This window comes from Lissotriton vulgaris, chromosome 3_2 (assembly GCF_964263255.1).
Source record: "Lissotriton vulgaris chromosome 3_2, aLisVul1.2, whole genome shotgun sequence".
Classification (NCBI taxonomy): domain Eukaryota; kingdom Metazoa; phylum Chordata; class Amphibia; order Caudata; family Salamandridae; genus Lissotriton; species Lissotriton vulgaris.
This window is the reverse complement of record NC_141690.1, coordinates 12327352-12340152: the sequence shown is the minus strand read 5'-3', so window position 1 is coordinate 12340152 and position 12801 is coordinate 12327352. Positions and strand designations below refer to the sequence as shown.

General features: G+C 48.9%; 1 protein-coding gene across 1 annotated transcript in view; it reads left to right on the top strand.

Annotated features, from left to right (window-relative positions):
- Window positions 1-12801, top strand: part of WDR19 (WD repeat domain 19) — a 637672-nt gene that overhangs the window by 414864 nt on the left and 210007 nt on the right. The window contains exons 26-27 of the mRNA XM_086963976.1: window positions 7624-7748; window positions 11739-11851. Coding sequence (XP_086820102.1) covers window positions 7624-7748; window positions 11739-11851 — 238 coding nt within the window. The remainder of the gene's footprint in view (window positions 1-7623; window positions 7749-11738; window positions 11852-12801) is intronic.

Below are 12801 nucleotides of genomic sequence, written 5' to 3'. Positions count from 1 at the left end.
CCTGGTAATAGTCTCCTCTCCTGGCCAGTGCCGCTAACGGTTCCATCGCGAGGGCAAATAACAAGGGGGAGAGCGCACACCCCTGCCTAGTACCCTTATGCACTGTATAGGGATCCGATATCAGCGCACCTATTCGTACCCTGGCTCCAACCGACGCATAGAGCACTTTCGTCCATCGCATATAGCCCTCACCTATGCCAAAACAGTGCATCACCCTGTACAGGTAGCACCAATCCAGGCTGTCAAAGGCCTTCTCTATGTCGATCGCCATGACCATAGGGGCTCTGGCGAGCGGTGGGGGATCCGCCAAGAGCCTCAGCAACCTGCGGATATTGTGTGACGTGTTTCTGGTGGGTATGAAGCCCGACTGGTCCTTGTGAATCAGGTCCTGCATGTGGGCTATTAATCTGGCGGCCAGTATAGTACTCAGTATTTTATAATCTGTCGTCAGCATCGACAGAGGTCGGTACGACGCCGGATCAGTGCCGTCCCTACGTGGTTTTAATAGGGGAATCATGATCGCCTCGCGCATCGAGCGGGGCAACTCCCCTTTCTCTTTCGCCTCGTGGTATACGAGTTGGAGTCGTGGTGCTAGGATATCAATATATTTACTATAGAATTCCACTGGTAGTCCATCCACACCCGGCGTTTTATTGCGCGCCATTCTCTTTATGGCCCCTCTAATTTCCCCTAATTCAATCGGGCCCCCGAGGGCTTCTGCCTGTTCTTGCTCGAGGTGTGGCAATTGGATCTCCGATAGCAAGGCGTCTGCCATTTCGGCTCGATCCACCGGGTCTCTCCCATACAGCCGTTCGTAATACCCTCTGAAACAACGCAATATGTCCGGCTGGGAGTTGGATGAAGTGCCATCCGCATTCGCCATTGACAGTATCGGGACAGCGCCTCTGCTGTGGTTAGCCAACCAGGCCAGGAGTGTCCCAGTCTTGTCTCCTTCAGCAAGTGCCTTAGTTAAGTATGTTTTATAATCGAAACTACGGAGGCGCTCCACTTCTACAGCCACTGCCTCTCGCGCGGCACATACCCTTTCCTGCAAGTCGGGGCGGTTGGGTCTTTGTTTCTCTACCACTCGCAGGGTTCGCTCAGCCCTGTCCAGGTCATCCAGAAGTGTCCGCCGCGCACCCGCAAATTTCCCTATACAGTGCCCCCTCACCACTACCTTTAGCGCGTCCCATTCCACGGCCCTGGAGGAGGCAGTTCCCTCATTCTCCGCAAAGTACTGGGAGATCCTTTCTTCCAACGCTCCTCTGAACGGTGGGTCATCTAGCGTGTCTGGGTGAAGCCGCCACGTCGGGATCGGTGAGACTTCGTTCATCCAGGCAAGCGTGAGGAGCAAGGGGTTGTGGTCTGATATCGTTCGTGCCAGGTACTCCGTCCGAGCAACCGACGGAATTACCGAGTGAGAGCACAGGAAAGCGTCTATGCAGACATGAAGGTCGTGTATGCCCGAGTAGAAGGAGTAATCCCTCTCAGCTGGGTGCTGTGCGCGCCATGCGTCCGTCAAGTCCCACCGCCCCTGCCAAGTAGATCTGTGCCTCGCTAGTCTGTGTACTGGAGATGCCTGCAGAGGTGGGTGCGATCTGTCCAAGGTGGTATCCTCTATAGAGTTGAAGTCCCCCCCCATCAGCACCGGCCCAGTTAAATAAGAGGCCAACAGCCTGGATAGCCTGGTGAAGTATGAAGCCTGCTCTACGTTCGGCGCATAGGCGCTACATAGAACAATCTGGCGACCCCTGAGTAACACCTCAACCGCCACAAATCTCCCGTCAGGGTCTACAGTGTGCCTAGTGACCTGGAAGGGAACCCCCGCCCTGATCCAAATTAGTGTCCCCCTAGCAAACGCCGAGTATGTGGTGTGAAACAGGTGACCCCTCCACCTCCTCTGCAAAGCAACCCCCTCCTTTTTAGTTAAATGGGTCTCTTGCAAAAAGGCTATGTGTACCCCTCTACGAACAAGGTGGGAATGTATCTTGTGCCTTCTCGTCATTGAGTTCAGTCCCCGCACATTCCAGGACACACATTTCAGCAAACCCATACTAGCCATTGTCCCAACTTAATCGCTGCAGTCCAATATCAGTTCGCATCCGGACACCAGACACCATCCCGCCCCTTCCCATCCCCAACGCCCCCCTCTTCCCCCCACCCCAAACCCCACCTCGAGTCTCCCCAACTTCTCCAGGCCCCCCCACCCCCAGAATAGGACCCAACTGCAAAGTAGTCGCTCCCATCCAAACCTGTGAGCAACCGCGCCCACTAAACTTTGTAGTCCGTAGTAAACACCACGGAGGCCTTATGGGCCCTGTTGTACGTGAACTGGCTACTGACCCTTTCCAATCCCGTCCCCACGCCCCCCCGCCCTATAGTACCCAATGTGACTCATAAAAGAAAAGTCTCACAGTGGTCTGTCCCAGTGTTCGTGGAGGCGTCGCCTTCAGAGTCATACCTCTCCGCAATCGTAGGCAGCTGTCAGATTCCGATGATCTCTCCCGAAGTTTGCGGCGTGACCTTCGGGCCCCTGGCGCCATCCAATCCCGACAAGTCAGTGTCCGAGCCCGTAGCCAGGGCCTCCGAGGCAGAGTCCCTTGTCGAGAGGGCCGGTGCCGGTCCCGACACCTCTTTCACCGCTAGTAGTGCCGCCTTCCGTTCTTCCTCCGTTTGCGAGGTCGTCGGTCTTCTGGGGCCCCTGCCGCGGTTACGAAGCCTGCGTGATCGTCTGATTGAGTGGCCCTGGCGCTCCTCCTCCGCCCGGAACCGGGCCCCGTCCGTTCCCGCTTTGTAGGTATCCCACCAAGTCCATGCCTCTGCAGATGTTTAAAAAAACAACGCCCTCTCATCTACAATCACACAGAGTTTGGCCGGGAACAGCAGGGAGTACTGCAGCCCCTCTGTACGCAATTCCTTTTTGATGGAGAGGAAGGATGCACGCTGTCTCTGGGTTTCGAACGTGTAGTCCGGGAATAATGTGACCCTGCTGTTATCTATTTGAAATGGGCCTGCGTCCCTGGCCCGCTGTAGGAGCCAATCCCTGTCCTTGTAGTGGAGCAGTTTGATGACCACTGGGCGGGGCGGCAGGCCCTCAGGCGGGGGTCGGGAAGGCACGCGGTGCGCCCGCTCCAAGGTGAAGAAGGGAGATAGGCCCTCCAGGGCAACCACAGTTTTTAGCCAGTCGGTCAGGTAACCCACCATGTCCGTGCCCTCTTTTTTTTCCGGAAGGCCCACCAGACGCACATTATTCCGCCGACTGCGGTTTTCTGCATCCTCTGCTCTCCTCTCTAGGGTTTGTATCCGCTCCATCGCGTCCGTGAGCCGTCCCTCCATCGACTTTTGAGCCGGTACAACATCTTTTAGGGCGTCTTCTGTTTCCTTGACCCTGTCCGCCAGCTTCGCATGGTCCGCACGCAGAAGCCCCAACCCCGTCGCCACCTGACCAATATCCTGGTGTAGTGCCTCCTTTGTGGCCGCAATGGCGTCCAGTATCCGGTCTTGAATCTGCTGGAGCTCCGTGGGAGGACGTGAGGAGTCGTCCGGCGTTTCCGTGGATGGACCTCCCTCTCCCTTGGGTCCTTTAGGCTTCCCCATCTTTCACCCTCAGAGCGGGCTCGGGCCTCCAAAGCCGTCGGGCAGAGACGATGACCCCGGCAACAGGCAGGCCGGCGGCCCCTCGGCGTCTCCGCTACTGGCTCGACGTCCAGCGGTGTAATGCTTCCTCAGGGGAGATCCGTGGGGATCAGGTCGGCACCAGTCGTGGGAATATCACCTCGGGATCACACTGTGCGCCTCTACCGCCTCTAGAGCTAGGGGTCCGCTTCAGGGTCCACGCGGCAAGCTCCGGTCTCCTCACCACACTCAGCTCCTCTTCGGGGTGTCCGCACCATGCAGCAGTGGTGGGTCGGAGCCGCCTTCCCCCGGATAAAAGGAGTATTCAAGCCTCGACCAGTTCCCCAAACTTACAATGTCTCGCAGGCGGGGTGCGCTCCTCCAGAGCACCGGGGTGGGGCAAGTGGTCTCAGGTGGTCTGTCCCAGCTCTCAGGGCCGGCGTGCCGGTATCCCCAGGTGTGTCTCGCCCAGAGCACGAGGCCGGGTCGCAGCAGTCTCAGGGGGTCTCCGCCGGTCTCACTCAGCTCTCAAAGCAGGGGCGCCCGCAACTCACACAGCTCGAGGTCAGGGCTCAGGCGGCCCCAAGCAGTCTCCCCCAAGGGAGAGGATGCAGTCCCCAGCGCACCGAAGTTCTCTGCCCCAGTGACTCCTGGGTCTAACACGATGATGCGGTGGTAGATCCGAGCCCCTCCCGGGCCCTCCGCCAAAGCTAGCGCCACAGTACAGATGTGGGCAGGGATCCTAATCCTCGGCCCCGAGACCCGGTTGCATAGCAGGCCTCCCGGGCAGGGTTCGGCTGCACTGGGGCTGGCTCCCCGTTCAGAGACTCCGGAGCGTCCCCGGAGGATCAGTCCCGTCGCGGAGCGGTCTTTTCTAGGCACTCCGCCAGGGCCAGGGATCAGGCAGCACTCACCGGAGTCATGGGCCGCGAAGCCGGGGACTGGATTTCCTGCCTCGCCGAGGGGGCGGAGCCTCGCCGAAGCTGCGTTCGCGGACAAGCCGCACACCGCCCTCAGGGTTCGCCGGTTCACCGGGCAGCCGCCGTCTCCCCTCGGTGGTCTGATGTTGCCCCGCTCTCCTTACTCGGGCGGTAAGACCCCACGGGCGGACCCGCGGTCGTCGTCCCTTACTCGTAGGTCAGGCAGCCGCCATCTTGCGCTCCGAGGGTCGGGAGATCTCCGTTCTGCAGTGCCCTTTGCGGGTGTTCCCGCGGTTCGCCACTCCAACCGGGACAGACCTCGGTATCGTCTGCGGGATCGACCCGGTTTCCGCGGGGATCCCGGGTCCGAAACAGGATGATTCGGCGGATTATGGGCAGAGGGTCGGGAGCCTCGTTAGGCTGCGACCGTCTGCATTGGCTGCTAGCCACGCCCCCTCAAGAGTTGCAGCTGTTGTGGGGCGATATGACCGGTCCCTTTGGAAATCATGCAGAGGTTTACTGAAGAACTTTCCAAAGAAAAAATACAAGACTTCTGTAAGATAGTCACTGAGGAATCAGGTGATCAGCTCCTCTATTAATTATGCAGGCCTGGTGATATTTTAAATTGGAATAGGATCAAGAGGATCCCTGTGGTTACGGCTAACAACCTTCAGGCATGACGTTCGGTTGAAAATCATGAAGATATCACTCTGTGATCCTCATGAAGAAGAGGTGAGAGGCACAGCATGAAAGGTGAGACAAAGATGCTGAAAGCTGTAGGTCTTCCAGAGAAGAAAATAATTAAAATCTCACAACAAACGAAGAGATTGGTGATACCACCAACATCACTTGCAGAGCTTAAAAACAACTCATTAATCATATTTCTTCTACAAAACCATCAGCTTTACTTAAAGGGGGCATCATTTAGGGCGGAGTACCACAGCTGCAGGATCAAAAAAAGAATACATTTCTATAGGGAAGCCCCCTGCACTGAAGACCATGACTTCCCCTCAGCCCTGTCCCAGTGTATCACTCCAGCAGGGGGCAGTGTCACACTGCAGCATTACATTTGGTGGAAAATAACCAAAGATAAATGGGAGCTGAATATTGTGCAAAATGACTAGCCACCACTATCAGCTAGCCCACCAAGAAAATCACACACATTTCAGCTGGAGTTGCTATTCAAAGCAACATCTATCCCCTTCAAACACCAGTCAGAGAGCCTTTCCCTCTTTCACATAGGGAAAGGGGTGTATCAAGATAGTTTTTGTCCAGAAAAAGGGTCCACAGAAAGAATACAGGCCAATTCTAGAACTATGAAAACAAGCAAAATACTGCTAACAAGAGAAACAGAAGGGAACCATTTCACAAATGAATGTTCCATCAGATAGCCCCACAACCCAAAGTGAGAGTGTGCAGTAAATCTACTGGATGTGTATTTCCTCAAACATACAGGACGTTTCTGGTACCTGTTGTTCAAAAACATGCATTTTCAATACCATATTCTCTCCATCGGTCACACATCTGCTCCTTGGAACTCCTCTAAATGCATGGCTTTGGTGGCTGTTCACCCATGGAAGCCAAAAATATTCTTCTAATGTTACTTAGACATCTTGCAGATCACAGTTGACAATCTACGAAAGGACCTTCAATGATTTTCACAATACAACGCCTTAAGCACCAGGGGCTTCAGGTCAGTTTCCTGAAATTCTCCTCCACTCCAGTCGCTATGTAAGCATAGATATATGCCAAGGAAAGGTTTGTTTCAGAGGAGAGACTTGTAACTAACGGTAAGAAGTATCCCCAACTACAGGAAATCCAGAGTCCACCAGCAAAACAAATCTCAGCCCTCTTGAGCTCCATGGAATTGAGCCTACTTATTTTACCAAATGCCTGACTGAATAAGCATATGACCTATATACCAGTATCAGGAGTATCAGTGGAGCCGATTAGACAAATACATGAAGACAAGCTTTGTCTCTTACAAGCTGTTAGACAGTCTCTACCCCTCTTGTGCTGGCAAAGCAGTCTTTGGTAGGAAGTTCCATTTCATCAAGATCTACTGTTCCAAATGGTAGTCTCAGCCACCTTCCTGTTAAGGTGCATAAAACACAGGCGATTCCCACAATGCAAGGTTAATGGTCAGAGTGGGAATTTATTTATCAAACCAGTGACCAGAGCAGTCCATTAGACATCAAGGCCTTCTTGTCTTCTTTGGCAACAAATAGAATACTAATTCAAAACGACAACACCACTACCATGTACAATTAAGTAAACAAGAAAACCCCAGATGAAGAACCACTATCTTTGGAAGTGCAAGCAGTATGGAAGTGGATTTTTCCTAGAAATCTTTACATGAATGCTTTGCATCTCCTTGGGATTGTGAACTCTTACGGTGGATGTTCGCAACAGACAAAAAAGTCATGAATGGATCATTCGTGATGTTGTGCTACAAGACACTATCTCAGAGTGTTAGATTCTGATTTTTGTGTGTATCAAACAACTTCTTTGCCGGTACTACTTGACTGTCAGAAAGATGTCTCCAAAGCTTAAATGTTAGAATGGGCCTAAGATTTTACTCAGACCAAAAAAATACTTAGACCATTTAGTCAACTTGTTTTTCCAAACAAGGACATAAGCTGGGTGTGGTAAACTAATGCATGAATCTTTGTGGTCACAGGTTCGAATTCCTGTCGGTCCCCTCAGCTTTTCCTCTTCTGAGGTTGAATAAAGTGAGTACCACTGAGTTGGGTAACAATTAACATAGGGGTTTTAGAGCCAATATATCCTTACCAAACAATCAGAATCCCTACCTGGTAGCTGAAAGTCATGAGTTCTTTGGAAGTGTATGTTCACAATGTCAAAAGTAGTGATGTATTTCTTTAGGCTTACTGGAGCATATTGTAACATAACAGTGTATTAATGCAAAGGATCTAGTCCCCTTTCTATAGCCACCTGCTTAGCTTGCATCTTTTCCTTTAATACGATGTGTCAGTAAATGCTGTTTTTAGTAGTTTTTGTTGTGTTATATGTGTGTGTTTTTATATTTTCCTAGTCCACTTCTAACAACACTTCTTTGTCTGGTTAGGTTCTTTCTACGACTAGGGGATTATGGTTCAGCAATTCAGTTTCTGGTCATGTCCAAATGTAATGATGAAGCATTTCAGTTGGCTCAACAGCATAACAAGATGGAGATTTATGCTGATATCATTGGTGAGTGCTACTTTGTGCGTTAATTAGCGACGCAAAATTTTGCTAACTATTAATGAATTCATCATACATGGTGCATCTGCAGTTCCCTTGCTTTTTGTTACTTAGCAGTTTTGCTTTCTACCGAATGTCACTAATTCTTATGAACTGTCTCAAGCTCATTTCTATGTAGTTAGTAAGTGGGTAAACCAGTCTGTTTACTATGCTTAATCTATAGGCTAATAGATCCATCATGTGTGTCAAAGACCGAGGGTCATGCAGTGTGTGATTGTGTAGTAATGATCCTCAGTTAATGAGATTATTTCAAATAGGTACTCAGATAAAAGATGGTTTTCAATGTCCTATACTTTCAGCAAACTGCAGTTATAGAATTTCCAATTCTTTCCAATGTGGGATGTTGTGCCCATTGAGATGTGTGATTGTTTTGAGTTATTTTGTTCTCAGTGCAGCTTTTAAAATGTGATTCACTTGAGGTTCTGCAAGAAAGCAAGGATTTGAGGCTGCTGCCTCATGCAGGGTGGAAGCAGGGTAACATTCAGCGGTCCCTTTTAATTGTAAGCCCTATAGTGCAAGAGGGATCCCTGGCAATTTTCCTAGGGTCCTGGCATGCAGGTTTCTGCTGGACCTAATTATTGCCACACAGCTCATGGCTATTACATAATAGCGTCTATCTTTTGGCTGCAGCGCGGGCTCTCAGACATTGCTGGCAGAGAGGGCCTCCTTAACATCTGGCACCAAAGGTCCCCCACCGGTACGGGATACTCTCACTGTTTCACAGTGCATGTCATTCACACACATATTGATTTTTGCCTTATATGGAGGGGATTGGTGTCTCGAGTCAACTGATGTGAACTTGTGCTACATACCTACTCTGATCACTCGCCTGTGCTGTTAGAACTTGAGCGCTGAACCCAAAGTGCTACTGCATTTACCTGCCACTTTCCCCCTATTCCGAATTAAACTCAGCATTCAGAGCTGAATTGGCCCAAGCCATTGAGAAGTTTTTCTGTATTAACATCAATACAGTGAATACGTTTGCAATGGTCTAGGAGACTTACAAGGTCTATATCAGAGGTGTTACGATATCTAAGCATGGAGGGGTCCTTAGCTCACTACGGGGCTGTTTGACTCACCTCTAAGGGAAGATATAGGATTTGGAGCGGAGACATCAGAGCTCCGCTGGCGACCTCATCCTGGGCAGCTTTAAAGTAAAGTTGGATGAGTTCCACAAGACAGCCAAAAGTAAAGTTCATCACTTAGGAAAATATGCTTTTGTATGCACTTATGGTGAGGGAGAACGCCCCAGTGCTACATTAGCTGCATTGCTGCACCTCAGCTGGAAGTCTGATGTACTCTTAGAAATAAATGATGAGAGAGGACAACTTTTAAGCGACCCAGACCAGAAACCCGACAGATTTTGTAGATACTGTACTGACTTATACCAGTCACGACTTCCACACAATGATGCTACAACCATTGATTATTTAACACATATAGCTATGACCTGGCTTACCACTGAACATAGGGATCATTTGCCAACACTGCTGCAACCGACTGAGATACACCCAGCACTTGAGTGTATGCAGTCGTGAAAAGTGCCAGGCACAGGGGGTTTCGGTAACCTTTTACAAGGCTTACTAGGATCTACTGGTTTCTCAATTGGTCACACTGTACATGGACATGGTAGAGACAGGCATCATACCTACATCCATGTGCCAGGCTTTAATAGTGACATATATGCATTGGTGGCAGAAACATTGATGTCTGCTCTTCATGATACCATCGACATCGGGCTTGCGCTTCCCAGGTTACAACCGGATACTCCCAGTGTACGTGGATGATACATTGCTATACATGCGCCATCCTGAGCGTAATCTCACTTCTGTACTGTGTGAGGTAGTGAATTTCAGAGGATTCTCCGGCCTCCATGTGAACTGGGACAATTACATAATTTTTTTATTCACCTCAGCCATTTCGCCAATAACGCTTGAATATCCCTTTCTGTGGTTGATGGAATCAGTGCATTGCCTGAGGATTCAGGTGCACACAGGTGTGGTCCTCCTCGATAATTAGTGCAGGGCGGCACAAAAACTGTTGTAGTCGTTTGACCGCTAGATTAAATCGCTGTTATCCCTAATTGAGCTCATACCCATCATGGTGGTGGTACCCAGATTTTTATTCCTGTATCATAATATTCTGATGTTGCTCATCCTGAGCGGTGTTTGACAATTTACGCTCCCTCATGATAAAATTAGCCTGGGTAAGAAAACAGCTTAGAGTATACCGGAAGATACTCACCCTGCCCTATGATGTGGGTGGCATGAATGCTCCGGACTTGGAGACCTACTACAAAGCAGCACATAGTATGTTTGCTCACTGTTGGATATATGGTCCGCGTGATTTGCCACACCTGTTTCTTGAAAGGGACACGGCAGACCCCTGCACATTACCTCAAATGTTGTTTTGTAACCCGACACTCAGCATTGCATTTTAGATTCCCTAAATGTTACAGTACACACTAGGCATAGTCTACTGGAGCGCCAAGCCGGTTCCATATTGTATTCACCGCATGTTCCTATGGGTAAGGAGAAAACAGCGATGCAAGCCTTATTCACGCTCGGGATTGGCTCCATGGGAGATTTCTTCCAAGATAGCACAATGTGCAAGTTGGAGGTGGTTCAGAAACTGATTGGCAAAGGCTCTGACCCGCTACCATTTTTACAGAGCTGGACACACATGATAAAAATTGTTGCATGACGATCTTATGGAGCACCGTCCTCTCTTCTGCAGGTTGCCGTCCCTATCAGGCTAGTGGCGAGACTTTATGCGTTTTCTCCAGAAGCGCCCAAACCTGGGTTGAATAAGGCTCGGCGTGAGTTGTAGAGGGATCTCGGTACAGGCATAAGTGACAAACACTGGCAATACTGTTGTTCTGCAGTTAAGACTATCTCCTTGAATGGTAGACACAGGTTGATACATTTTAAATATATTAACCAATTATATTACAGCGACTATTTAGAAATGGACTAAGAACGACTATTCAGATATGGACTATGAGATACCGCGGAGTGTCAGCGATGCAGAGAGAGAGTAGCTAGATTTCCACATCTTGCACATCCCGATAGTACATGAGTTTTGGCAGGCGGTATTTAGTGAGCCTGAGAACATCACTGGGGCATCATTAGAATTCACTCCGATGCTAGCAATGTTGGGGTATGATGGGGACATTGATTGGGAGGTTAGGCGGCTGGTAGCCATAGGTTTACTGCTTGCAAGACATCGGGTGACTACACTTTGGGCTTGTGGTCCACTACCGACCATAAGGATTGAAATGCTGACATGGTATACTGAAACACACAATCGGACACGCGTAGTGAATTACTTTCACCCCAGAGCTGCCCCAGGAAACATTAGGGTCTTTACCAGCCATACCTAGTTGGCTAAGAGACAGGGTGATGATTATTCTGCTGTAGGTGATGAGTGAGGGTAGCTGAAAGCACTGCCCTTGGATGGCGATGTAATGCAAGTAATCAGTAATAATATGTGTACGCCTTTTTGATTACATACTTAACGCATGTTTCCTGCCAATGCATCTTTTATGCTCTGTTTTCTTCTGTTATTGTACTGTGATCCACACCTTTGTTGCACTTGAATTACTTGCTGACTACCCTATCACCCTGATGTGCACTATACTGTTTTGCTATTTCCACTACACTTTGCACATATGATTGTAACAATGTGGCAACGGCTATGCTCAGTCAAACTGTATGTTATCAGAACGTTTTCAATAAAACAAATGATTTTAAAAAAGCTCCTGCCTATGCCATGCTATTCTTCTGCCACGGCCTGTTTTACCATTTGATCAGGAGAAAGACAGTTACAGCTGTACTGACAAATTGAAGGATAGTAGCGGGATTGGTACAAGTAGAAAGCTTTCTATGAACCATACATAGTTTTGTTAGATATTGAACTGTCAATGTGCTTTGGTTACAGGTTCAGAAAATACCACCACTGAAGACTACCAAAGTATTGCACTTTACTTTGAGGGGGAAAAGAAACATTTTCAGGCGGGCAAGTTCTTTTTACTCTGTGGTCAACACGCTCGAGTAAGTATGCACATAACTACTGGAATAAATTGATAGTATTAATGACAGAAAAAGTCAACCTTAATATGAAGCTCAAGGTAATTAATGTGGTAGCTAAATGTCCATGTCTTTATTGTCAACTGTAGTAGTTATTTTATCCTAATGTTTTCCCTCAAACCGTTCAAATGATGAGTATATCAGTTAATGCTTAAGAAATGTGCCTGATGTCTGCCCACATGTCTCTCCTTAGTACGGTGGATAACTAGCACCATAAAGCAGTGGTATTCTTATCGAGAGAACATTTTATTGTAAGAGGAACAATCATAAACAGAAGGTGCTGTACATAGAGCACTGTTGTTGAAACTGGAATATAGAAGACTGAGTGTAAAGGGAGTGACCATGTAATTGGGAAGCTTTGTGTATTATAATTTCTGATGGATACACATAACCACAGATTCCTCACCCTGTGAAAATTCTCCCCGGCATCAGATTGGATCCGGAAGCAGTACTTCAACACGCGTGGTGTTGTGCGGCTCTACTGTGACATTGTTCCGCTACAGAATTGACCAGAAGAGCTACATCTAAGTGCCCCCATGTAGAATTGCTTTTCTTTCTGTGTTTTTTATGCCGATCTGAGTTTCTCCTTGGTTTTCAAGACTCAATTTTCATTAAGAAAATGTACCTCATGAAGGGAAAATGTCACCCCACTAAAACAACAGGGTCCAAGCAGTATAGGGACTGTCACAAACAGATGTCTTTGACAGACTCTCACGAATTGTGTCATTAGTGCCTGGGTTCACGGTATGATTCCAGGACTTGAGGTTGACTGCTTACAGAAGAATCTGAAGGCCATACAGGGGACCACAAGACCAAACTGTACAACACCAAATATTGAAGACTCCATGCCCCCACTGGTCAAAGTCGAAAAGAAGGTCCTGTTCCTACTGCATATCATCATTGGAGTCGAAGTC